General features: G+C 39.8%; 2 protein-coding genes and 1 long non-coding RNA gene across 4 annotated transcripts; 1 reads left to right on the top strand and 2 right to left on the bottom strand.

Moving 5' to 3' along the window:
- Positions 1–1,029: 1,029 nt before the first annotated feature.
- On the bottom strand, positions 1,030–7,036 carry LOC130917969 (uncharacterized). The gene is made up of 3 exons (XR_009063543.1): positions 6,948–7,036; positions 1,821–2,210; positions 1,030–1,752 (listed from the first exon to the last, which is right to left on the bottom strand). It is a non-coding gene; the product is annotated as an uncharacterized LOC130917969 (long non-coding RNA).
- Positions 7,037–8,364: 1,328 nt separating this feature from the next.
- Positions 8,365–13,362, bottom strand: gemin7 (gem (nuclear organelle) associated protein 7). Of its 2 annotated transcripts, none has more exons than XM_057839769.1 (2): positions 13,273–13,362; positions 8,365–9,130 (listed from the first exon to the last, which is right to left on the bottom strand). In XM_057839769.1, exon 2 carries the CDS (start codon positions 9,114–9,116, stop codon positions 8,721–8,723), a length of 396 nt encoding a protein of 131 aa, XP_057695752.1. In that variant the 5' UTR covers positions 9,117–9,130; positions 13,273–13,362; the 3' UTR covers positions 8,365–8,720. The 2 variants fall into 2 exon arrangements, with proteins under 2 accessions (XP_057695752.1, XP_057695751.1); XM_057839768.1 differs by lacking the exon at positions 13,273–13,362 and adding an exon at positions 9,327–9,419.
- Positions 13,363–14,809: 1,447 nt separating this feature from the next.
- Positions 14,810–24,717, top strand: si:ch211-261a10.5 (potassium channel subfamily K member 13). Its single transcript, XM_057839392.1, has 3 exons — positions 14,810–15,140; positions 20,815–21,365; positions 24,661–24,717. Exons 1-3 carry the CDS (start codon positions 14,810–14,812, stop codon positions 24,715–24,717), a joined length of 939 nt encoding a protein of 312 aa, XP_057695375.1.
- The last annotated feature ends 689 nt before the right edge of the window (positions 24,718–25,406 follow it).

The following is a 25,406-nucleotide window of genomic DNA, read 5'->3' as shown; positions in this document are numbered from 1 at the left end:
CCATTCAATTCACTCTTCCCGGTTCAATTGAATTGGGCCATAGACTTCATAATACGTGACATGACACGGGAAACAGGGCCGATCCAGAGGGGGCCTACTTTCAAAAACTTCAAATTCAAATATTTTCAAAACCAAAGCTGCTACCGACCTAAAACAAGAACAGGCACCTATCTTAGCCATATATGAGTTTCCATGAGCAGCGGCATCAAAAAATTCAAAGTCGTTCCCTTATAAAATGCGATTATTTTTTATATAAGTATAAAAAAAATTTGGCTAAAAACTTGGCAAAAAATGGCTATAAAATTCTCAGATTTTACACTAGATGCACAAAAATCACCAAATGCAGAGATAATCACCTATATTTTCAGGATCAATAGCAATATTTAACATATATAAATTTTTGACCGAAATAGCAACTTATTTGTCGTTTTCAGCAGCTAATAAATCACTCAATTTAACATCAGAAACTTAATACGTGAGGCAAACATGCAGAATCCATTATAGATAATATATAAATTATGGGTGTCAAACAATTAAAATTTTTAATAGAGTTAATTCCAGCTTGAAAATTAATCGTAATTAATCGCAATTCAATCTATAAAATATGCCATGTCAACATACAGTACATAAGTACTGTATTTCTTTATTATAACAATAAATCAACAAGATGGCATTACCATTATTAACATTCTGTTAAAGCGATCCATGGATAAAAAGACTTGTAGTTCCTAAAAGATAAATGTTAGAACAAGTTATAGAAATTTTATATTAAAACCCCTCTTCATGTTTTCGTTTTAATGAAATTTGTAAAATTTTCAATCAAAAAATAAACTAGTAGCCCGCCATTGTTGATGTCAATAATTACTTACACAATGCTCATGGGTGCTGAAGCCTATAAAATCAGTCGCACCCAAGCGTCAGCAGAGTGCGACAAAACTCTGAAAAACACAACAAGTACACATTTCACTGTGCTGTCATTTTAATCTGTTTGAGCGGGGCATTTGTGCGTTAATTGCGTCAAATATTTTAACATGATTAATTTAAAAAATTAATTAGCGCCCGTTAACGCGATAATTTTGACAGCCCTAATATAAATAGATTCTTTAAAAATTCTATATACAATCACAACTTATTATAGCATAGAATAGCCCTTTATTATCATAATACAGTCATATGATGAAATTGCGGAGCATCCCTTTACAGTGCAGGATAAGTTAAAATCTCAAAAGTGACGTGCAAGTATGAAATCTAAATAAACACAAATATAAAATGCGTATGAGATAGTCCTATAATTCAGGCAGTGCAAATAATCGATGTGGAGTTACCAGGATGTTAGCCTCGTCTTTCAACAATCACATAGCCTCTATCTATGCATTGCGTTTTTCTGGTCAACTTCCTCGACTTGTACAAGTCCCTGTTCCTCGCCGTCTCCTTTCTGCCCTCCTCGACTCTGCTCCTTTTCCTGTCCTACCGGTTGGCCACTCCCCAAGGCCTTGTTCTTCCTCGCTTCTGAAGTCACATCCTTGGAGAAGTTTGCACCAAAAAAGTTGAAGAGGGACCACCAGGAACTCCAGCAGGTGATCTTGTGCTTCCTGCACACCAGGGAGTCCCACAGCGACATTCCGAAGGACGCCATGTGGGCCATGGGGAGAAATGGCCACTTAAGGACTGCCCGGCCCGTCTCCAGGTCTCCCTTGTTCTCTGTAACATCTTCAGAATGTCAGCCTTGTGTTCCTCCTTGCCCGTGCGACTCTGTTGGGGTTGACGACAGCCATGATGAGCCCGACGCTTTGTTTCTCGATCAAAGAGCGCGCCAGCACCTTCTGGATGAACTTGTAGCCGGCCTTGACAGACTTGTAGTTCTCCCACCTGGCCAGCCCCTTCCAGCTCGAGAATCAGGCCGTCCTCATTCTCTCAGGCTCGTAAAAAAAAAAAAAAATGTTTGTTTTAGAAAGATAGGTGTTTTGATTCATCTTTTTTATAAAGTGAATAATGCTGGCCACTTACTTCAGCCCCAGGACACCTGGGCAGCACCATACTGCCGTTGTTGTGAAAGCTGCTGTAGATGTTCTTCCAAAGGTGCACGGGGTCACAGTAGACGAATATCTGCTTGTTGCCGTCGGCGTAGGGGTTGGTGTAGGACCAGGTGCCCTCTGGGAGCTCAAGGCTGGAGTAGTAGCCAGCATTGTTGGCGTGGCTGTCAAAGCTGACTGAGTGGAAACACAGAAAAAGAGCTTTTTCCATTGAAAATTCTTGTGAATGAATGCTTAAATCCCTGAATTCTTTATAGATATGGACGTAAAACTGTCTCGATTTTGGTCAAAAGCAAAAGAAACCGTGCAGGTAGCATTTATTTTACGTAAATATGTCGAATGTGCGGCTCGTCTTTAAGTTTACTGTGGCGCCGCCTTACACACAAGTCCACAACAAAGAGCTTTTTACATTGAAATTCTTATGAATAAATGCTTAAATCCCTGAATTTAGTCTCGATTCTTGGTTAAAAGCAAAAAAACGGGCAGTTTGAATTTACATTACGTAAATATGTCGAAGAATGATGCTAGTCTGGTAGCTCTTTGTTATGATAAGGGGGCTGCCACAATGGCTTTTTCCGTTCAAAATTCTTGTGGATAAATGCTTGATCATTTTCTAATTACCTTTCAGTTTGTGCTTCAAGATAATCCGCCACTAGTGGCTAGAACTCAGATGAAAAGGACATTAGGTGATCACTCTGTTTCAGAGTATAAACAGATAATTCAGCCTATATTTGCCTCCATGTCATCTAATTATGAAGGAATGATGCCCGGCCTTGCTGTTAATGACGAGTTTGTTGATCGTGTTCTGTTTACGTTTCGTACCACCCTCGATGTCGTCGCTCCCTCCAAGTTAAAGTTTGTCAAGCCGAGACGAGCCTCTCCCTGGTATAATGCTGAAACACGCTCTCTTAAACAATCGACACGTAAATTAGAAAGACTTTGGCGCCGTTCCAACACAGAGCACACCCTCTCTGCCTGGAAACACAGCTTAGTGACATATAAGCAGGCCTTGCGTACGGCTAAAACCAGATATTACTCATCCTTAATAGAGGAAAACAAAAATAATCCTAGGTTTCTGTTCAGCACTGTAGCTAGGCTGACAAACAGTCACACCTCAATAGAACCTTATATCCCAACCACCCTTAGCTGTGATGACTTCCTAAAATTTTTTAACAATAAAATCGCAACTATTAGAAATAAAATAAATGAATCACTTCCAGTTATTAGGTCTGATAAAGTGCAGACAAAGAATTCGGAATCTCCTATAAAACCCTCTAAAATATTAAATAACTTTACCGCTGTAGACCAAATTGATGTAATTTCAATTATAATGTCCTCCAAACCATCAACGTGCCTCCTCGACCCAATCCCAACCAAACTTTTTAAAGAGACCCTGCCTCTAACTATTGACACTATCTTAAATATAATAAATACCTCATTAGTTACTGGCTACGTGCCGCAGTCCTTTAAATATGCAGTTATTAAACCGCTCTTGAAAAAACCTACTCTTGATCCTGATATTTTGGCCAATTATAGACCTATTTCTAACTTACCATTTCTCTCCAAAGTCCTTGAAAGAGTGGTAATTAAACAGCTCTGTCAGCACCTTCAGGACAATAGTTTATTTGAACAGTTCCAGTCTGGCTTTCGAGCTCATCATAGCACTGAAACCGCATTAGTTAAAGTAACTAATGACTTGTTACTTGCCGCTGACGTTGGATCAGTCTCAATCCTGGTTCTGCTGGACCTGAGCGCAGCCTTTGACACAATCGACCATAATATCTTATTGCAGAGATTAGAATGTGACATAGGCATTAGAGGAGCAGCCCTATGCTGGTTTAAATCATATTTATCTAATAGGTACCAGTTTGTCAATGTAAACCAGCAATCATCATCGTACTCTAGAGTTAGTTATGGTGTGCCGCAAGGATCTGTCCTCGGGCCCATCTTGTTTACACTGTATATGCTTCCTCTAGGTAATATCATCAGAAAACATAGCATTAACTTTCACTGTTACGCTGACGACACACAACTGTATTTATCAATTAAACCTGAGCAGGTCAGGCAAGTAGAAAAACTAAGCGCCTGCGTCCGAGATATAAATACCTGGATGAGCACTAACTATCTTCTACTTAACCCTGAAAAGACAGAAGTCCTTATAATAGGCCCAAAAAGTGCTAGAGACTCTTTATCTGCCCAGATAGTCACTCTGGACATTGTAAGTGTAGCCTCCAGCGCCACAGTTAAAAACCTAGGAGTTTTATTTGACCCTGACTTATCGTTTAAAGCACACATTAAACAAACCTGTAGAACGGCTTTCTTTCACCTGCGCAACATTGCCAAAATTAGAAATATTTTATCTAAAAGCGATGCAGAAAAATTAATTCACGCGTTCGTTACATCGAGATTGGATTACTGTAACTCCCTACTTGCAGCTTGTCCTAAAAACTCTCTAAAAGGTCTTCAGCTAGTCCAAAACGCAGCAGCAAGACTTTTAACAGGAACCAATAGAAGAGAGCACATCACCCCTGTGCTCCAGGCACTTCACTGGCTTCCAGTCGAGTTTAGAATTAAATTTAAAATACTCCTTCTTACATTTAAGACCATTAATGGGTTGGGGCCATCTTATCTCACCGATGCTCTCGTTCCATACCGCCCCAACAGAACACTCCGATCTCAGAATGCAGGTCTACTGGTAGTTCCCAGGGTTTATAAAAGTACTGTCGGAGCTAGAGCCTTTAGCCACCAAGCCCCTGTTTTATGGAATCAGCTTCCAGCTAGTATTAAAGAAGCCGAGACAGTCTGCACATTTAAGATTAGATTAAAAACGTTCCTATTCGACAAAGCTTATGGTTAGGCTAGTTGAAGTCGGAGTAGACTCATAGTTTAGTTTAAGCTGCACTAGAAGCTATAATGCTGGGGGCAGTACAGCCGCTGAGTTCTATCTCCTTTTCTTACTCTACCTACCACTTGTCTTACTTTATTTCTATTTTCCAATGTTAATATCTAGTTGTCTAGTCTCTTCATCACTAGTCACCCGGTGTCCCCTTTCCCCCCTCCCCTCTGGGGAGGGGCTATTTTTCAGCTGCAGCCTCCTGACTGTCCGGACCCCTGGCTGGATTGACGTCCTCGCTGCTACCCCCGTCTCATCTGACCAGAGGGACCTCTTCTTGCTCCTTTACTCCACTGTATTTTTACGGACTACAATTTCGCTTGCTAATTCCCATTAGCCGTTCTGGGGTTCCTGTCTATCCGTCCTGGGAGTGGATCTCTCCTGACTGTGGTACTCCCCAAGGTTTCTCATTTTTCTCCCAATTGACTCTGGAGTTTTTGGAGTTTTTCCTTGCCGGCATGGAGGGTCTTAAGGATAGGGGATACCCAGGACTTGAACTGTATCTATTCATCTTTGTTGCTTCATTTCTAATTGTGTATCATATTGCCTCTGTAAAGCCCTTTGAGACCTCTGTTGTGATTGAGGGCTATACAAATTGAATTGAATTGAATTGAAATCAATGAATTCTTCATAGATAAAATGTAAAAGTCTCGATTCTTGGTTAAAAGCAAAAACCGGGCAGTTGGCAGTTATTTTACGTAAATATTGCGAGGTATGGAGCGCCTAATTTCTAACCTTGATTTTTTTCACAACTTTTCAAAATGCATGCATGGTACGAAAAATACAATTACCTTGAATCCTTGAACAAATCACTCCTGAGACAATCCTTCTTGTTAGTATGCAGTCCAGCTTTCGTACTATTTTAATGTAAATCCGGCATTGTGCTCAAAAGCATGTGTGAGAGTTTCACTCCCACCGATTTCTAATAAATGAAGCTGAGTCACACAGCCCCCTACAGACCCCACTCACCAACGTCACACAATGACGTGTCGCTGTATCCGGCCACCATATTGTCCGTCATTGTTTATCCGTATTTTCAATGGTTTCAATTTGTCCTGCAATTTATAGTGCAATTCATGGAAGCCCCGGTGCTTTCAGACGCTGTAAACTCATTGGATACGTTGCATAAAAGGCGTTATGTGGAAAAGCCATCCATTCGCCAGATCCATATTTGATGCCTAAATCGATATTTTTCGACCCGCTGTCTTCGCCGTCTCTGCCTGACATCTGCTACCCTGATATCTACAACTATCTTGTCCACAGAAACTCAGCCTATTCTCACGAAACTTTGAAAAACTTTAAGAGCAGCACTCTAAGCAACATTATCCCGTGTAACCCTTTACTTTCAATTTTCTAAAATGGTGACAATCAATAAAACACAAAGTTGACTGCGATGGCCGACGCTTCAAGGATAGGTGGATATTGGACTATTTCTTTAATACAATACGAAACAACTGTGTCTGCCTCATTTGCAGAGAGACAGTCGCTGTTTTTAAAGAGTTCGCTGTGACGCGATATTACCAAACAAGACACGCTGACATGTACGACATTACAAGGAGGATACGCAGCGAGAAATTATAGCAACTTGAAGCTAGTTTAATTTCACAGCAGCAGTATTTCGCAAGAGCCCGAGTGTCAAAACAGAACGCCACAAAGGCGAGATTATTGAAATTATGAATTTAAAAAAATAATAATAAAGCAAATTTGACACACAGAAGGCTTGCTAAAAATTGTTTAAATATATTGTTCTACGTAAATCAGCCAAGGTAGCCCCCCACATTTTTACCACACCAAATCTGGCCCCCTTTGCAAAACGTTTGGACACCCGTGTTTAACTGATGATCCGTTGACGAGGCCAGCTTCTTTCACTTGGTACCAGCTAAATATTATTCAAAAAATAATGATGGCAGAAAAAATAAACATCTTGAATTTGAAACTGTATGTTGTCGGCGATTAGCCTCGCAATGATCTTAATTGTGGTTCGTACAAAACCCTCTAAATATATATTAAATGCATCTTACCAGGTATAAAATGACTACTACATAGTCTGTGGTAATCTTTTGGTGCCCAGTTTTCTCGTCGAATTGCAGCAGTCCATCTCGCTCTCCTCTCCGGGTCTCTCGGAATACGGTAGAACTTCAAGTCTCTCCGTCTATCTTCTCTGTTACTGCAACCAACCGCCACACATGCCTTCACCATTTTGATTATTAATGTTAACGAGCAGAAAAACACGCCATAATAGGAGGAATTTACGTAGCGGTAATGCGTAAACACGACGAGCTGACGGACAATATGGCGCGGAGGCATGGTTGTGACGTCATGTGAGTGGGGTCTACAAGCAGGTGGAGCGCAGTGAATGAAGTAGCTTTCAGGTCAAGTATTTTTTTGTCTATGACTGGACGTCAACTGCCATCAATGGCATGCAGTTAAGAACTGTGAAAAAATAATGTAGTGTTACTTGATGCTACAACCAGTGTGTATTTGTTTTTATTCATTTGAATTTTGTTTACATGAAGGAATATACCTGTACAGTACAGGCCGGAAGTTTGGACACACCACATTCAATACAATACAAATGATGGTCCAAACCCCATTGAAAAGCAAGAAATTCTACTTATTAACCCTGATAAGGCATATCTTTGAAGTGAAAACCTTTTCAGGTGCCTGCATATTGAAGCTCATTGAGAGAATGCCAAAAATGTGCAAAAAAGTAATCAAAGGGTGGATACTTTGAAGAAAGAATATAAAACCTTTTCAGTTAGTTTTTTTTTTAACTGTGATCATGGCACACGTTTTAATAAGGAGGCAGCTTGAAATTTGCGGATGTTAATGCTCCCTGTCAAACGAGATGGCGCGAGTGGCCGCCTCCCTCGGCCGAGGCTCTCGTCTCCGGTTCTCGATTGTGTTGAGATTTCCCCCCCCCTTGGCCCTCTTTGCGTGCCCGCCAAGATAGTGCCATCCTTGGCTTGGGCCCGGGGAGCCCACTGCTCTCGTCTTGAGTTCTGGATTATAGGTATTCTATTCAATTCTAAAGACTTCCACCCCTCTTGGGCCGCACACTTGAACCCGAGTCACTGAAAAACGCTCCCTCCTCCATTGGGCCTAATTCTAAATCCGCTGAAATCATCCAGATGGAGGCTCCAGAGGGGCATAATGACAGGAGGGGCCAAACAGCAGATTAAAAACTGATGCTATTGCTATTTAAGATGTTTTTCTCATGTCACAGCCACTTTAACGGTTTTGAATACCCCTTTATTAATTTAGCTGTATGAATGCTCCAAACAAAGTTTTGTTGTGCTTTTGTAACAATGACAACAATAAATATTTTGAATCTGCTCATTGTAGTAACCACCGGTCCGGAAAGGGTTAATGCAGTGATTCCTATTCACGATGGCATATTAGGAAAAAAAAAAAAAATCCAATTGCAGTTAACTGGTCAGAAATTGTTTTATTTATGTATAAATATACTATTTTTACTTGCTCATCTAAAACACAGCTGTGTGTAGTAACAGGAAGAACAAACGTTTGTGCCTTTTTTGCAAGTCTGTAATGCAAGACAGAGAGGCGTATCCAAAATTCATCTGTTACAAAAGGTAACAATCTATTATTACCTGTGTAGACACCACATTCGATTGTATTAATCTTATGGAGCATCCTTATTCGACAGTCACTAACCAAGATGAGCAACATAAAACCCGAGATTATACTACCATCTTGTGACAGACACCAGGTCGTGCATCTTGTTGGCTCAAACGTCTCACATCTGAATGTAAACGACTCCAATTCAAAAACGTTCATAAATCAAACGAGTATGAAATGATGTCCTGGCATCTGATGAGCGCCTCTTTCTGCACCCCGATGGGAGTGTGCAGATCAGACACCTGCAGGTTGAGCACGTCAATGTCGCAGCCGCCGAACGTGGCGTCCACGGTCACGTCGCCGTGCATGCAGATGCTCACTTTCTTGTCGCGCGTGGCCAGAACACACCTGAGGAAACGTTCTCGCAATTCCGCGCGCACTTGCTGCTCCCGTTTGAGCTCCTCGGGGTTCGCGCATGCGCCCGACGACGCTGAGGAAGAAGTGATGGATGTGCTACACAGATCAATATAACGAGGGGAATTGGGGTCGAAGCCACGGCTATGAGGGTCGGGTCCTCTCGGCAGGCGAAGCACAGGCACCGGTTTGTCCATTCTCTAAATTGGCTCTGTTAATAAACAGAATACAAGAGCGAGTAAAACGACTCGTGTACTACCTCCATAGTTTAGCGAAGTAAAAGAAAAACAAACAAAAAACCGTTTTGGACACTCGTAACAATGCAAGTGAAGAACAGTGGTTGCTCTCAAAACACAGATTGCATTGAGTACAAAACAAAATTTTGAATAGTTGTCGTTTACACTTACCGACTCTGCCTGGTAAGAACCTGCTAACAAGTACAAACCACAACGCTTAGTCTTCTTCTGCTGAGCTATACTTTATTTGCGGCTTGTTTGATGAGAAAGTGCATTACCGCCATCCAGTGGACAGAAGTAAAAGTGCAGCTCCATTGCAGGGCCAGAAGGAAAATGTTAGTAACTCCTGAATTTGCATTATTACAATGTTATGTACATTAGCTTTTTTTGACAGATTGGTGAAATGTTGGCATTTTTTTTTTTTTAAATTACCATTAGTTTTCTTTCGATTATAAGTAAGAAATAACCATCTTAGTGTCTCATTTCCTATGGTTTGTTTGTGTCATTCTAAAATCCCTTAATTTGAATCCGTTTGAAAATTAATGCGTTTTATCCACGCATGTATTTTTTCTTTCAATAAATGTAGAAATCTACTACTACATCTGTGACGTCTACTTTATGTCTGTCCGTCCATCCATCCATCCATCCATCCATCCATCCATCCATCCATCCATCCATCCATCCATCCATCCATCCATCCATCCATCCATCCATCCATCCATCCATCCATCCACCGCTTAATCCGGGGTCGAGTCGCAGGAGCGGCAGCTTTAGCAGGGAAGCCCAAACTTACCTCTCCCCAGCCATTTCAACCATCTCCTCCGGCGGGATCCCAAGGCGTTCCCAGGCCAGCCGAGAGGCAGTCTCACCAGCGTGTCCTAGGTTATCCCCAGAGCCGATCGGGCATGCCTGGAACACCTCTACAGGGAGGAGTCCAGAAGGCATCTAAACCAGATACCCAAGCCACCTCAATTGGCTCCTCTCAATGCTGAGGATTAGCGGCTCGACACCGAGTCCCTCCCGGATGACCAAGCTTCTCATTCTATCTCTTAGGGATAGCCCGGACACCCTGCGGAGGAAACTCATTTCGGCCGCTTGTATCCGGGATCTTGTTCCTTCAGTCCCGACCCACTGCTCGTGACCATATGTGAGGGTAGGAACGTAGATCGACTGGTAAATCGAGAGCTTGGCCTTTTGGCTCAGCTCTTTCACCACTATGAACCGTTGCAGAGTCCGCATCACTGCAGATGCTGCACCGATCCACCTGTTGATCTCCCGCTCCCTCCCACCCTCATCCCTGACCTGGAGAGGGCGCACCACCGTTTTTTGACTGATGATCATGGTCTCGGATTTGGAGGTGCTGATCTTCATCCCAACCGCTTCACACTCGGCAGCGAACCGCTCCAGTGAGAGTTGGGGGGTCACGGCTTGATGAAGCCAACAGCTTCACATCAAAAAAAGCAGTGATGATATGCTGAGGCCACCAAACTGGACCCTTTCGACGTTTCGGCTGCGCCTAGAAATTCTGAACTTATGAACAGAATCAGTAACAAAGGACGGCTTTGGCGTAGTCAAACCCTCACAGGGAACGAATTCGATTTACTGCCGGCAATGCGGACCAAACTCTATAACACCGCTCGTACAGGGACCGAACAGCCCTTACCAAGGGGCTCGGTACCCCGTACTCCTGCAGCACCCCCCATAGGCCTCCCCGAGGCACACGGTCGAACGTCTTCTCCAAATCCACACAACACAAGTAGAATGGTTGGGCGAACTCCCATGCACCCTGGAGGACCCTGCTGAGGGTGTAGAGCTGCTCCATTGTTCCACGGCCCGTACGAAAACCAAATCAACACATTAACCACCTCATCTACTTTATGTTTCTCGCTAAACGGTTTTGTTCATTTCATTTTCTGACCAAAAATTGCAAATCAATTTCACAGACATTATTTTCCACCAAACACATTCTTAACATGAATGAGAAAATATTTTTTCTTGCTTTTATTTTGTGCGAATGCTGGTTAAATTTTTTAAATTAAAGTTTTAATTTAAATGCTATCAATTCCAAAATAAGTATCTGGTATATATATTAGGGCTGTACAACAATTAGAATTTTTAACCGAGTTAATCACAGCTTAAAAATTAATTAATCTTAATTAATCGCAATTCAAACCATCTATAAAATATGCCAAATTTTTCGGTAAATTATTGTTGGAATGGAAAGATAAGACACGAGACGGATATATACATTCAACATACTGTACATAAGTACTGTATTTGTTTACCATAACAATAAATCAACAAGATGGCATTAACATTATTAACATTCTGTTAAAGCGATCCATGGATAGAAAGACTTGTAGTTTTTAAAAGATAAATGTGAGTACATGTTATAGAAATTTTATATTAAAACCCCTCTTAATATTTTCGTTTAAATAAAATTTGTAAAACTTTCAATCAAAATATAAACTAGTAGCTCGCCATTGTTGATGTCAATAATTACACAATGATGCTGAAACCCATAAAATCAGTCGCACCCAAGCGCCAGCAGAGGGCGAAAAAACACCCAAAAAAACACAAGTACCAAGTGCACGTGACACTGTGATGTAGTGGTGTCAACAATAATCGATGCGGCGATGCATCCCGATGCGGGGCATGGACGATTCGATTCGATGCGGGCAACAAGCCGAATCAATTCAGCGCATTTGAAAATATATAAGTACGTTCGAAAATCTTCCCTGTGCAATTCCAGTGATGAAACGGATTTGGTTTCCCCATTTGTATAATTATTCTCATGTTTAATTTTTTACACACCGCATAACTCTGGTCAAGTTTCCCACCAACCTCGTAGAAACCAAAATGTCTCCAGATGTCTGCTTTCAATCTCTTAGGTGCATCAATAATCTTTCTCGCTCCCTCTTTCTCCGCTTCAGCCATTGTTATGTTATGTCCTATCTCTTAGAGATTAGATCTTGTGCCCGAACCCGATTAACATTTTGGGCCCGACCTGAAATTCGTGTCGGGACGGGTCGGGCCCAAAATGTTAAGCATTCACTTTCGGGTCGGGTCGGGTCGGGCCGCTGTGCCGGACTAATAAATTATTAAAAAAAAAAAAAAAAAAAATGGATAAAACCCAGAACAGGCTCTCTGTATTGTGCATTTGCTTGTGCACGCACATGAACGCCGTGCCCCGCATGTTTTTTTTATATTAAACTTTCCCAGCGTTATTTCGTTGCGTAAATGCTTTTATAATGATCATAAAAATATGTAGACTATTTAAACATTAAGAAAACTTTTCTGCCAACTCGAAGAAATGAAAATAAATTGCTGCTGCTGCATTTGTTTCCCCGCGTCACTCCAGAAATAAATAAAAATATAAAAAATTTTGGGTTATACGGGCTTGGCCTGCAAATCTAGTTAATTGATCGGGCTCGGGCCGGGTCGGGCTTCAATACCAGCGTGCTGTGTCGGGTCGGGCTGGATATTTTAGGCCCGATCTAACCTCTATTGCACATATATAGTGGGCTAGGCCTACATTTTACTTTTGTTCTACATTGCAATTTAGTTGATGTTTTGTTTGCAACTGAACTGATCCCTGGATTGATATTGCGATAAAGATGCTGCTGCACTACAATATTTTCTTTGTCGTTTTCTTTAATATTTACTTGAATATTTTTATTGAAGGGTCGTTGTGACTTGTTATTACTGATTTTGCACAGGAGTTCAGATGTTGCACTGTGTGAAAGGCTGCTACTGTGTGTAAAAAAAAGAGAAAGCCCTGGACTCATTCAAAGCACTAATTAAATGCTGTGATCTGTTTTTTTTTTTTTTTAAATATATATAGCTGAAAGTATTTTCATTTGACATCAACCAGGAGTGACACAAGAGCTAATAAAAAGGGGTTTAATGTCTGACCCCTTGGCTTGCTGTCACGAAGCGCGGGCGAGCAAGGTGGACCCAAATGCAGGGAAATGTAGGCGAGGCAGATAACGGTGCAAAAATGATTTAATTGAAGCCAACGAAAAACAAAGTGCAAACAAAGGCTGTGATAATCCAAAGAAGGCACTAAAGCAAACAAAAACTGTCACCAACAAAAGACTGCTTTTCAAAAACTCACTTGAACACAAGGGCTTGGATAGGCGTGAATACTGTTGATGAGAACTTGACATGGACTTTGCCGTTGACATAGACATTTACATTGACAATGACGCAACCAGGGGTGACAAGAAACTGGGTCTTTATATACACACGCAGACAAGGGGTAACGAGACGAGGAACAGCTGGGTCACACAGGTGGATGCAGATTGCAGAATACACTGGGAGAACACACACAGTTGAAATCAATGGGTAATCACAGGGACAAGTCACACTAGGAGAAACCAACACAAAACCTAACACTTGCCTCATGATTCACGAAAAAAATGCTTTGCTTTAGAATTTTAATGCATCCGAGGCTTTAATGCATCGTGATGCATTGCCGAATCGAACCGAATCGAATCGTGACCCTCTGAATCGAATCGTATCGAATCGAATCGTGGCCCTCCAAATTGTAATCAAATCGAATCGTGAGAGCAGTGCCGATGCACACCTCTACTGTGATTTTAATCTGTTTGAGCAGGGCACGTGCGTTGAATGCGTCAAATATTTTAACGTGATTAATTTAAAAAAATAATTACCGCCCGTTAACGCGATAATTTTGACAGCCCTAATATATTATTATACATTTATCTCATTTCAGAGTCATAACAACCATCCTTACGAAGCCATAATTACATTTTGGTCGTTGACTCCCCTGACAAAGCTATTTTTCACTTTACCGCAGTAGATTTTAAATAAAACATCAATATTAAGAACAGCCTACAACATAGACTTTCAGTCTTAATTTACTGTAAGAGTGTCACAAAAATTTGTCCATTCAGAAGGATATATACCTTTTTACTATGGATATATTTTTCTTGAAGTTATTATTATCCCTCAAGGGTAAATTCCATTTATCCTTTTGGCCTTTTTTCAAACCTGTGTCCTTCTGGTTTCCAGGACAAATGCAAATGAGTTCCTAATTTCTAATTTTATTCAGGAACACTCAATTTTAAAGGGCTCAAAGGTATTAAAATAATAACATTTACTAAAGCATAAACAAAAAAAATAACATATTGCGGGCTTTTTTTAATTACTTCCTAATTTAGCCACATAAGTGTGGCAAAAATACCTCACCTCAGTATGATATGCGTTCATTATTGTGTCTAACATTTTTACTGGTATACGGTGTTGTGCAATTAGTCATAACAATTGGTGCCGCATGTCTAGTGCTTTATTTGTGTGTATCCATGGAAGGTAGAGCAGCAATCTGTATGTTTATGACTTAACATGTTTGTAACTCATAAAGAGGACTAAAGGCCGATTATTGAGCTAGTGATAAGCAGTAGCCTACCTACACACATTATTGCAAGTCCCCTTAAAAAGCCATCTACACAATCTGATGTAAGCAGACTACATTTGGATAGTGGGGTTGTTCTTTTGTAAGTAGCTTTAATTATTTGAATTCATAAAATGAAACATTGCTTTGTTTCTTATGCATCTTTATTACTGTATTGTTTTCCAGCTTACAAAGAAAACACGTCTTCAACTTTCAAACCAATTTTCAACTTACCCCAATGTCTCTGAAGAAAGATATCTCTCCATCACCTGCCAAGGTGGATACCGCTTGCTTCGGCCTCCTTGGAGTGCTCATTGCCCTTTACATGCTGGCTGGTGCCGTTATATTTTCTTCATTAGAGAGATCAGCAGAAATTCGGGCCCACCATTATTGGAACACAAGGTTCAGGGAGTTCAGTCATGTGCATAATTTGAGTAACCAAGATCTAAAATCTCTTTTGCGCTACTACGAAGAGGCCAGGATGGCAGGAGTACGTGTAGAACGAAGCAGAGCACTGTGGGACATCCCGGGAGCTTTCTACTTTGTGGGTACTGTGGTGTCCACTATTGGTGAGTATGGAAGTTCACTACAGCAGCACTACCATTAGGTAATATCTGGGCAATGACACAGTTGAATAAAGCGTGATATTTACTTTTTTATACCAACGTTACAGATGTTAAATAGAATAAAGTATTTTTAAGTGCCATAAAAGAAACACAAAAGGACATATCGTAATTGGAAATCCTGTAAAATCAAATGATGGATTATCGAATGACTTCAGCGCAGCCACCACACACTTTTGCTTGTTTGTTTCTACATTCACTTTTGTGTTTGGTATGCGAAAAGCATGTTCGCTTGGGTTGCCATTAGGTGACAGACTTAGTCATTGAAGGATATCCGCTTCAAAAGTTGCTTTGATTGTATTATTAGGGTTATTATCAATCCTGTCAATTACTTAACTAGGTATAATTGAAAACCATCAGCATATAAATTTATTATTGTAATTTGTACTTTACATCTCTCAATAATTAAATTCATAAGATGTCAATGCCATCACACTGCCTGCTTATTTTCCAAGTTATGTGAAATAAACTATTTATTTCCCTTCCCCACTAGAGAAAACCCCATTAATTTTCAATTCCAACCTAATTGTTTTACGTATTTCTAATTCATTGTGCATTATGAAATGGGAAAGAAATATAAACGATTACAGTATAGATATGCCACAATACAACACATTTTCAATTATTTGGTGAAATAAACAATTCTGACAGATTTTCTCCACTCATTTTTATTTTTATCTGTCAGGAAAATGACCTGCAACAAATGTTAAATGTATCAATATCTACAATAATTATCCACCAATACTTGTTGGAATTATCCACAAATACTTGTGACAAGTGGTTTTCACTTTTAAGACTGTTGTTTATTAAATTAGCAAAATATCATTAATAATACATTAATTTTGTGCTGGAACGATTAATCAATTAACTCGCTAAATGTTAAATAAATGGTATGGTCATGACAAATAACAGTCTTGTGCTAAATGGAATTTGACTGATTAAAAATGCATTTATTCAGTAGAACAGGGCAAAATGACTGCATAAAGGTAAAAAATGTCGACTTCTTGCACCTCCTGAACGGTATTTTATGCCACCGAAGTTAGTCCGGCTTTTGTTATTTCCCTGCCCCGGCTTCGGAGACGGAGGAAAGAGCGGAAACAAAACAGGAGGTGTGTGAGCTTGCCGAAATGCTAACCCAAACCGAGCGACGTTTCCAAGTCTTATTCTCGCCTTTCGAAAATGAAAAATCACACAAAACTACCCCGGATCATGTCATACGGCGGCGGGGTTGATTGTTTTTACCGCTCGGCCAACCCCCCGGCCGCGAGCAAGTTACAGCTCCTCGTCCCCCCGCTGCGGGCAGGAATGCTGTTGCCAGGAAAGCAGCTGGAGAATGGACGTCGGAGGAGCGCCTGGCTGCCCAAGCCCAACCCGAGGATAGTAGTCTTTTGCCGGGCATGCGAAGAGGGCATAGGGGGTTGAAGTCTGGACGATATGGAGAACCGCAGACGAGAGCGGGGAGCTGCACGAGCCGCCGGTTGCCGGCTGAGTGGCCTTCTCGGTGGACAAGGAGTATTGTCAGCCACAAAATGCAATCAACCTCCTTATTAAAACATGTGCCATGATCCCAGTTTAGTTTACTCACTTCCTCACAAGTTCAATGGTCCAACAGTTGTTGGACTTGTTTTGGCCAATCTCTGGTGTGAACGGGAACTTTTTAAAACCCAAAAAGGCTCACACGGCTCTCCCTGGCGCAGCGACAAACAACTGCAGCACATTTGGCTGGCGTGATGCGAAAAATAAATGAATCAATCCGTAAAATCAGCTGAATCCAAAGTCTATCTGCATGCTATAAAGCAATGCTGTATTGTGAGATGCTGACCCGGGTGACATCACATTCGCATTCGTCTTCAATCCAGGAAGTCACTCATTTTCATGGCGCGGGATTAAAAAAAATTAATATATAAATCAATCGCTTCCACACACATCCAAATGGTCCATTTCATTCAGGAGCATAAAATACAGCGAAATAAACATGCTTTTTGCTGTCATAGGCACTTTAAATTTTGCTGCTTCGAGTCTTCGAGTTGTAATGGTTTGTTTTGAAAGTGTTTGTATTTAGTTTTATTTATTAGGATGGATACACTGCCCTCTAGTGGCGACAGTGAATGCGATGTAACTCATTTCAGATGGCTGAATCTAGCTGCTCCCTGTTAAGACCAACACAAGCTAAGTTTTTGTTTGAGCTATTTTTAAATGCATTCATAATTTATCTTTTTGGTATATTTAGCAGTTTTTTAGTTGGAATATGTGTTTGAACCATTTGTTAAGAGCATTAAAAAAAAAAAAGTTAGCATTTCATAGCATTTAAGCTAGCAGACCTTTGCTATGTAAAATAGCCAATTGTTCTTTTGTTGTACTTAGATCCTCATTTATTTATTTTTCTATACTGTTTGAGGCTCAGCTCAGGTATTTTAATTTTCTATGTTTCTTATCCGATTACTCGATTATTTGAATTAACTAGTTTATCAATTAATTGACTACTAAAATAATTGGTAGCTGCAGCCCTACATTAATTAATTATTATTGACATTGGAATGAATTGTGTTGTCTGTATTCTGTGTGGATTATGTGTGCTGTTATTTTAAATGCATTACTCACATGTCACAAGAAGGGGGGCCAATAGGCTAACAATTGAGCAGAGATCAGGACACTTTGGTGGGTGGACGGCCCTGCTGTGGCTTATGGAATCCCTTCGATGTAGCAAGTCATCGCAAATTTGGACTCCATCTACTGTCTAAAATGTGCAATGCAGGAATAGGTCTATTTATGGCATTAATGATGACATGTAAAATGTGGATAGAATGTTTTTTAGCGTTTTGGTGATATAAATCATTCTATTGAACAGCACTAATTCATTGTTTTACAAGGTCTAAAATCATTTAACTCTTGTCATCATCACTCTTCCACAGTTTTAAAAATCTAAAGTAATTACACTCAGTTTAACTGATCATTTGAACTTGATTAGCTGGCAATCCCAGGCTACATCGATTTAGTCATGTCCACAGGGTGCAGGCGTTTCAACCTTCGCGACAGTCCGTCAATATTCCTCCTGAATCCACGAGAGACAAACAAATCATTAAGATAAAAATTAGACAAGTCTGATTGCTTAGAGTCCTTTTCTAATCTTACAACTATTCCCACTATCATTGCACTGCCTATGTTACTGGGGAAACGTAGAAGCAGCCAGCATTAATCGAAGATCAATTTCCTTTTATAGCGCAACTTCCGTGTTTACTGACATTTAATGATGTAACACTGTTACATTTGCGACATTTGATGTTTCAAAAGCAGTGATTCATATTTCAAAGATATTGAAAAGAAGTTTTCATCTTCTCAAAACAAATTGTTGCGTTATTTGATGACACAATGATGTTCAATAAAAGTGTGTTTGAAGTATAGATTTAAAAAAAAATGTAATATTAGTCAAGTGATCTAGCAGATGACTAGGTGACTTGCAATTTAGATAAAATTAACGCATACACCTATTCTTAGACCGCCTGGAGCTTGCCTAAAAAATTCAATTTGTTGTTGTTTATGAAGGAAACTAAAATTGCTACTGTTCTGTTATTCTTGGATGGATTGGAAATAAATTTGGTACAATCTCGAGATGTGAGTCATCGATCCTCTGAGCCCGATTCTAGATTGAGGCTGATTATTTTTTTAAATTGAAAATCGTTTAATTGTTGACTTCTTGGACATAACGTTCAGGGGCGCTGCCAGCGATTTTGGGCCCCATGAAAAGATATCACTTTGGGCCCCACCACCAGTGCCAGGACTCACACACAGTATCAACTACGTAATTTCCTGCATTCTGGTGAATCTTTACACACTAATTTGTGCATTTTCTGCATTAATTTAAAATGAAAATAGATTTATGTAAACATACAGCGTATGGAGCAATAATGAATAGACTGATATCATCTATATTAAGAAATGTACTGAAGGCCATCTTTTACTATGTAAATATATTTTTATTAGAAATATTCTCAAAGCAAATACCATAATGAATGACTTACAATAAATATTTTAACGTGACTATACTACAGTATAAATTAACCACAATTAAGATAACATCATCTTTAGAATGATATAACAAACAAAGCGAGCAGCAGACTTTTTGACCTTGTATGTATACTGTAGCAAGTGTATTGAGCTAATGTAGCCATACATTTAACGGCTGTCACTGCATGAGTCATGGTCCCTTGCTCAGCCTTACTCACCAAGAGCCCAACACCGAGCCTTCTTGCTAGCAAAGTCACTGATCAAATCATTAAAGTCTAGCTTCCTAGCCAACTGACTTTCAATGGACAGCATGGCAAGACTAGAAAACCTGTCCTGACACATAGTGGACCTCAAATAGTTCTTTATGAGTTTTAGCTTACTGAAAGCTCTCTCGCCACCTGAAACAGTTACAGGGAGTATGCAAAATATACGTAAAGCGATGCACACTTCTCCAAAAATGCTTTGCAGCTGCATCTTACAAATTGCATTCAGGAGACCAATAGAGGACAACTGTTTTAGTATGAAGAGCTTGTTAAGGGTTTGCCTGCTGTACCATTTAAATGTAAGCTAAAAGTGGAGCAAACACTAGCTAGCAAACAATTTCAGTATTTCATTATGGAGTAGGCTTAGCCCTATCTGGAAACTCGCTATCTCCACTATAGGCTAGAGCTCCAAAGCGAGGTCCCTTGTAAACAAACTAAATTCAATTGATGACAAACTAAATTCAATAAATTCTTGACAAACTGGATTCAAGCCGATTTTAAAAAAGAAAAATTCCTCACCAACTTTCAACATCTGTAGGATACCAAAAAATGCCGTCATTATATGGAATTCATGTTTTTGAATAGGTGAATGACGCTCATTGATGGGGGTGGAGTGGGTTAAGATAACAGGTTAATTTTCAGTACGACACTGACACAAGACACCAACCTTCCTTTGTGAAGTACTTTGTCACATCCTGTTGGCCTTTTCTACACCCTCTCCTGTTTTGCTTTCTTTTCTTTCCTCTTTTGATAACCCTATTTTTGTTTTGAAAACATTTCTGCAGTACCGTGCACTCAGCTATTGACTGGTGTAAATGTGCACCACTGCTCCGGGTCTGACCAAAGTATTTAATGAAAATACGGGGGGTGATTGGCAATACATATACATACTTTTTACCAAAACAAGGAAAAGAAACCCTTCGTTTTATTCCTATTAAAATTATAATGATTAATATTTAAATTTGCAAACGATTACTTAATGTTCTAATTTTCTTTGTGGGCCCCATCAGGGCATGGGCCCTTAGAAATCATATCACTTTTCACCTCTATACGGTGCCCTTGATAACGTTGTAAACACTGAAAACATTTGCTCAACTTTGTTCTGTCAGGTGATTTTAGTTTGTTTAAACTTGTTTTTAAATAGCTCTTTGACACTAGTCCACTGTTTAGTTATTTGTCACTCTATGGTGTTTTTCGATATGTATTTGAGGTTTTTATCCCATATGAAGACCCATCATGTTTGACTGTGACCAGACTTTCTGACACTAGATAGCACATTTCACTCAAGAATCCATTGTGCCTTGAATAGAGAACATAGCGCTTAAGTGAAATGATATTTTGTTTCCTGACAGGGTTCGGCGTGACAGCCCCATCTACAATAGCAGGAAAGGTCTTGCTTGTTTTCTACGGTTTGTTCGGCTGTTCGGCCACGATTCTCTTCTTCAACCTCTTCCTGGAAAGAGTTCTATCTCTGTTGAGCTTCCTTTTATTCTGGCGCCACTCCAAGAGAATCCGACACAGCAGACTGGAGAGCGGAGGCCGAGGAGATGACTGCAAAGTTGATTGGAAACCGCCGACATACCAAATCAGCCTAGTGCTTTTCTTTACTGTCATTGTCGTCGCCTGCGGTGCAGCCCTGCTCTACTCTGCCATGGAGGGCTGGACTTACCTGGAGTCCCTCTACTTCTGCTTTGTGGCCTTCAGCACGGTTGGCTTCGGGGACTTTGTGAGCGTCCAGAGAAAGCAACATGAAGTGATCCGAGCATACCAGGTGGCAAACTGTGTCGTGATCCTCCTTGGAGTGTGCTGCACGTACTCCCTCTTTAACAGTGTCTCTGTGTTGATGAGACAAGGACTCAACTGCATAATGAGGAAACTGGCCAGGGCTTATAGCAGTGTTCTGGTACTCAGATGTCTGTCTGGCAGCATATGTTGTCCACATGCAAGTGATGCATGCTGTTGTGATGTGGCTAAATTGGAAACAGTTTGCAATGGAGAACACACTAACGAAAACAATCAATAAGGAGAAAATTCTGACGATAGTAAGGAACCACTTCTTTGATTATTTGAAATAGAGATTTTTTTTTTTTTTTACATTGTGCTCACCTGGGGAGCTTGGTAAATTTATATTTTCACCCAATTGAAAAAGCCACTTGAAAGATTCTCCAAAAACATGATAATTTTCCTCAGATTCCAATCAGTCTAAAATAGCGTGTATGGCAGAAAACACAAACAAGACTGAAAGAGCAGTTTCTGGTCTTGCACTCCTCTTTAAAAGAAACTGCTGTATTTTAAGCCAGAACAACTGTTGCGTTTGATTAAACAATATGTCTATATGCTGCTATAGCAGATTCATGTCGCAATAAGCCCCCAAACTATTTTTAATTTGTCCATTTTACCCTGAAAACCCCCGTTTACAGACGTCGAGCAACCGCTTTTGTTTCAACCTAGCCATTAAAGAACGTAAGTAATCGTATTTGTTATTCGGAATGTTTGTCATTTTTAGCTTAGCGTCATTAAATGATGTCTAATATTTAGCTGGAAAAAAAAAAAAAAAACGACTTTAAAAAGTTATTCACTTGCATATTTTAAACTTTTAAACAAATTACGTCAGAATGAAAAAATTGGCGCCTGTAAAAAAGTTACGGATATCTACCTCATAACTATCGCTTAATTATATTTTTTTCGTTACTGTCGCATTTTCCCCAATATTTTAGATGATAAATGTTGGCACTCTTTCAGACACAAACAATTAACTGGCACTATGCCATTTTGGATCAGGGAGCCAGTGCATCATTGTAGTCAAAATAAAGTGTTCGTAAACTTCATTTCTTAGGACCATAACTAAGCAGTGTGGTGTTATGTACGTTCTGAACAACAAGCGCTTAACAAAATCAGTGCAGATTAAAAGAAAACGTTCCAATTAGCAAATTGGCCTTTTTTTTGGGGGGGATTAATATACACTATAATACCATGATTTCTACAATAGTGGGAGCACATCATCAACATCTGAAGAAAACGAGCATCAGCATAAATAAACTGATTTTCTACCCCCAAGACATCTGTGTCCCATTCAACTGAATTGATAGGTCATCCATATAGGCTTAAATGAAATAGGATGAAGTATTTGTCCGTCTTACTCCGATAATAATAATATTATCCCCATAAAGACTTGACGTCCACATGTGTGAGTTGTCCACATACGTGAAAGCCAGATCTCAATTCTCCCCATCTCCCGTGGTAGGCTGGGTGGCTGTTCATCTCAAGCTCTGGTCCTCTGCTAGAGGCCTGGGAGCCTCAGGGTCTTGCGCAGTATCTTTGCTGTTCCTAGGACTGTACTCTCAAAAGGTCATTGAGGGGATTTCAAAACCGCTAACATACATCTGTAACTTATCATTTCAAACGGGTACATTTCCAAACAAAATGAAAATAGCAAAAGTAGTGCCATTATACAAGACTGGGAATAGACACCACTTCACAAATTACAGGCCTGTTTCTCTACTTCCACAATTTTCCAAAATTCTGGAAAAATTATTCAGCAAAAGATTAGACAATTTCATCAGTAAATATAACTTACTTTTTGATGGTCAGTATGGATTTAGGGCAAACAGTTCAACATCACTAGCCTTAATAGAATCAGTTGAGGAGATCACTAACGCTCTTGACCACAAATTACATTCAGTTGGAATATTCATAGATCTACAAAAAGCATTTGACATTTTTAAATATGACATTTTAATTAATAAACTTGAAAATTATGGGATCAGGGGGGTGGTACTACACTGGGTGAAGAGTTATTTAAGTAACAGAAAACAATTTGTGAAGTTGGGTGACTATGCATCATCATGCTTGGACATTGCTTGTGGCGTCCCTCAGGGTTCAGTGTTAGGTCCAAAACGGTTTATTCTTTACATAAATGACATATACAAAGTTTCAAGCAAACTAAAATTTGTTTTATTTGCAGATGACACTAGTATCTTTTGCTCTGGGGGGGGGGGGGACTTACATGAACTCCTGGGTAGGGTTTCTGATGAGATTTGTAAACTGAAAGCATGGTTTGATAGAAACAAATTAACATTAAACTTGAGTAAAACTAAATTTATGTTATTTAGCAGCCACAATAAATATAGTCAAGTACAGATACAGATAGACGGGGTGAATATTGAAAGGGTCCATGAAAATAAGTTTCTTGGCGTTGTAATTGATGACAAGGTTAATTGGAAAGCTCATATAAAACATATACAAAGTAAATTAGCAAGAACCATTTCAGTTCTGAATAAAGCAAAACACCTTCTTGATAATAAATCACTCCATATTCTTTACTGCTCTTTGATCCTGCCATATCTACACTACTGTGCAGAGGTCTGGGGTAATACTTATAAATGTACAGTAAATTCACTATCCATTTTGCAAAAAAGAGCCATAAGAATAATACATAATGCTGGTTATAGGGATCATACTAATATATTATTTTTAAAATCCAGAACTTTAAACTCACGGACTTGGTTCATTTTCAAACAGCTCAGCTCATGTATAAGGTTATCCACATGTCAGTTCCTGGCAATATACAGAAGTTGTTTTCTAACAGAGAAGGTCATTACAGTTTGAGAGGGGAGCTTCACTTACAGCATCAGAGAGTACAGACTACATTAAAAAGCTTTTGTGTTTCTGTTCGTGGAGTAAGGCTGTGGAATAAGTTAGATGAGGGGCTCAAGCAATGTCCAAGCATGACCCAGTTTAGGAAGTGGTACAAACACATGGTTCTCACAGGGTATAGGGAAGAGGAAGGGTTTTAATATAGGGGGTTTTCACATATCTGTTATTGGCTGGTACTTTTAATTTCATTTTATTTTTATTTGTCTTGCATCTTATGTATATGGTTGCATTATTTCTTTGTTGATATGAGGCCTAATTAAATAAGGCGGACTGATATTACTGAGTAATAGAAAAGGGGGGTAGGTTTTAATAAGCAAATGCTTCATCCTACTCCTTTTTGGACACAATGAATACATTCTAATATTTATTATTATTATTATTATTGTCTTAAATATTGTTGCTGTTATCTCAAGTATAATAATTGGTTTGTCTATTTTTGTTTTGTTTTGTTTGTTTGTTTATTACTTTTATTTTCTCATGTCCAATATAAAGCATTCTCATTCTCATACTCTTCTGGACGGAGATTTCTGATGTTTTTCCAGCTATCTGCTGGAGCCACTTCTCCAGTGTGGGAGACACGGCCTCTAGTGCTCCTATGACCCCGGGCACCACCAAGGGCGTAGGTTTGCATAGGGACGGTAGGGACATAACACTCCCAACTTTTCAGGATGCTCAAACCAACTTTTAAGCAACCTTATTTGCATTATATAATTACGTCAGTTATAATTAACTTCCAATATGTTGTAAAGACAGAATAGACCCTACCATTATTAAGTGAATTATTTCAATTATGTTCAGACTGACATTTATCCCTTTTCACTTGGTGAATGAGCTGGTCCATTTTCCCCTCTCAAATGCACGTTTGATTGGCTGATGATTTGCCCCCCACCACACACAACACGCACACCCCCACAGCCCCAACAGATTCATGTCGACAACATGCCACCTCCTCCGCCCCCTGCAATTGCAAAGAGGAGGGATACTAGAAGTTCAGCAGGAGTAAGTCGGTAATGTAAAAAGACGTCAATGTTGCGGAGGTGGGGGAAACACCACTAATTTTTCTACTGAAAGTCCAACCTCCATCAAGAGTTAGCATAACATTAAACTGTGTGAACTGGCTAAACTGCAAAACTACTGCAGTCAGGCCAGCCTCCACAAGGACCAATAAAGTCAAGCTAGCTGTCCCTCATTTGGATCACAGATTGAATTATGTGCATTATGGTGATGCAACGCGGTGGCTTCAGAGTGCAAGTCCATTTATTAAAAAAAGAAGAAAAGAAAAAAAGAA

This window comes from Corythoichthys intestinalis, chromosome 6, assembly GCF_030265065.1.
Source record: "Corythoichthys intestinalis isolate RoL2023-P3 chromosome 6, ASM3026506v1, whole genome shotgun sequence".
Taxonomy (NCBI): Eukaryota; Metazoa; Chordata; class Actinopteri; order Syngnathiformes; family Syngnathidae; genus Corythoichthys; species Corythoichthys intestinalis.
Note: the sequence above shows the minus strand (reverse complement) of the source record. Positions and strands in the feature narration are given on the sequence as shown.

Coding starts and splice junctions, on each gene's coding strand:
- gemin7 (XM_057839769.1), bottom strand. CDS start 9,116: ATGGACAAACCGGTGCCTGTGCTTCGCCTGCCGAGAGGACCCGACCCT.
- si:ch211-261a10.5 (XM_057839392.1), top strand. CDS start 14,810: ATGTCTCTGAAGAAAGATATCTCTCCATCACCTGCCAAGGTGGATACC. Junction 15,141..20,814: donor TACTGTGGTGTCCACTATTG/GTGAGTATGGAA, acceptor GTTTCCTGACAG/GGTTCGGCGTGACAGCCCCA. Junction 21,366..24,660: donor GGGCTTATAGCAGTGTTCTG/GTACTCAGATGT, acceptor ATGTTTTTCCAG/CTATCTGCTGGAGCCACTTC.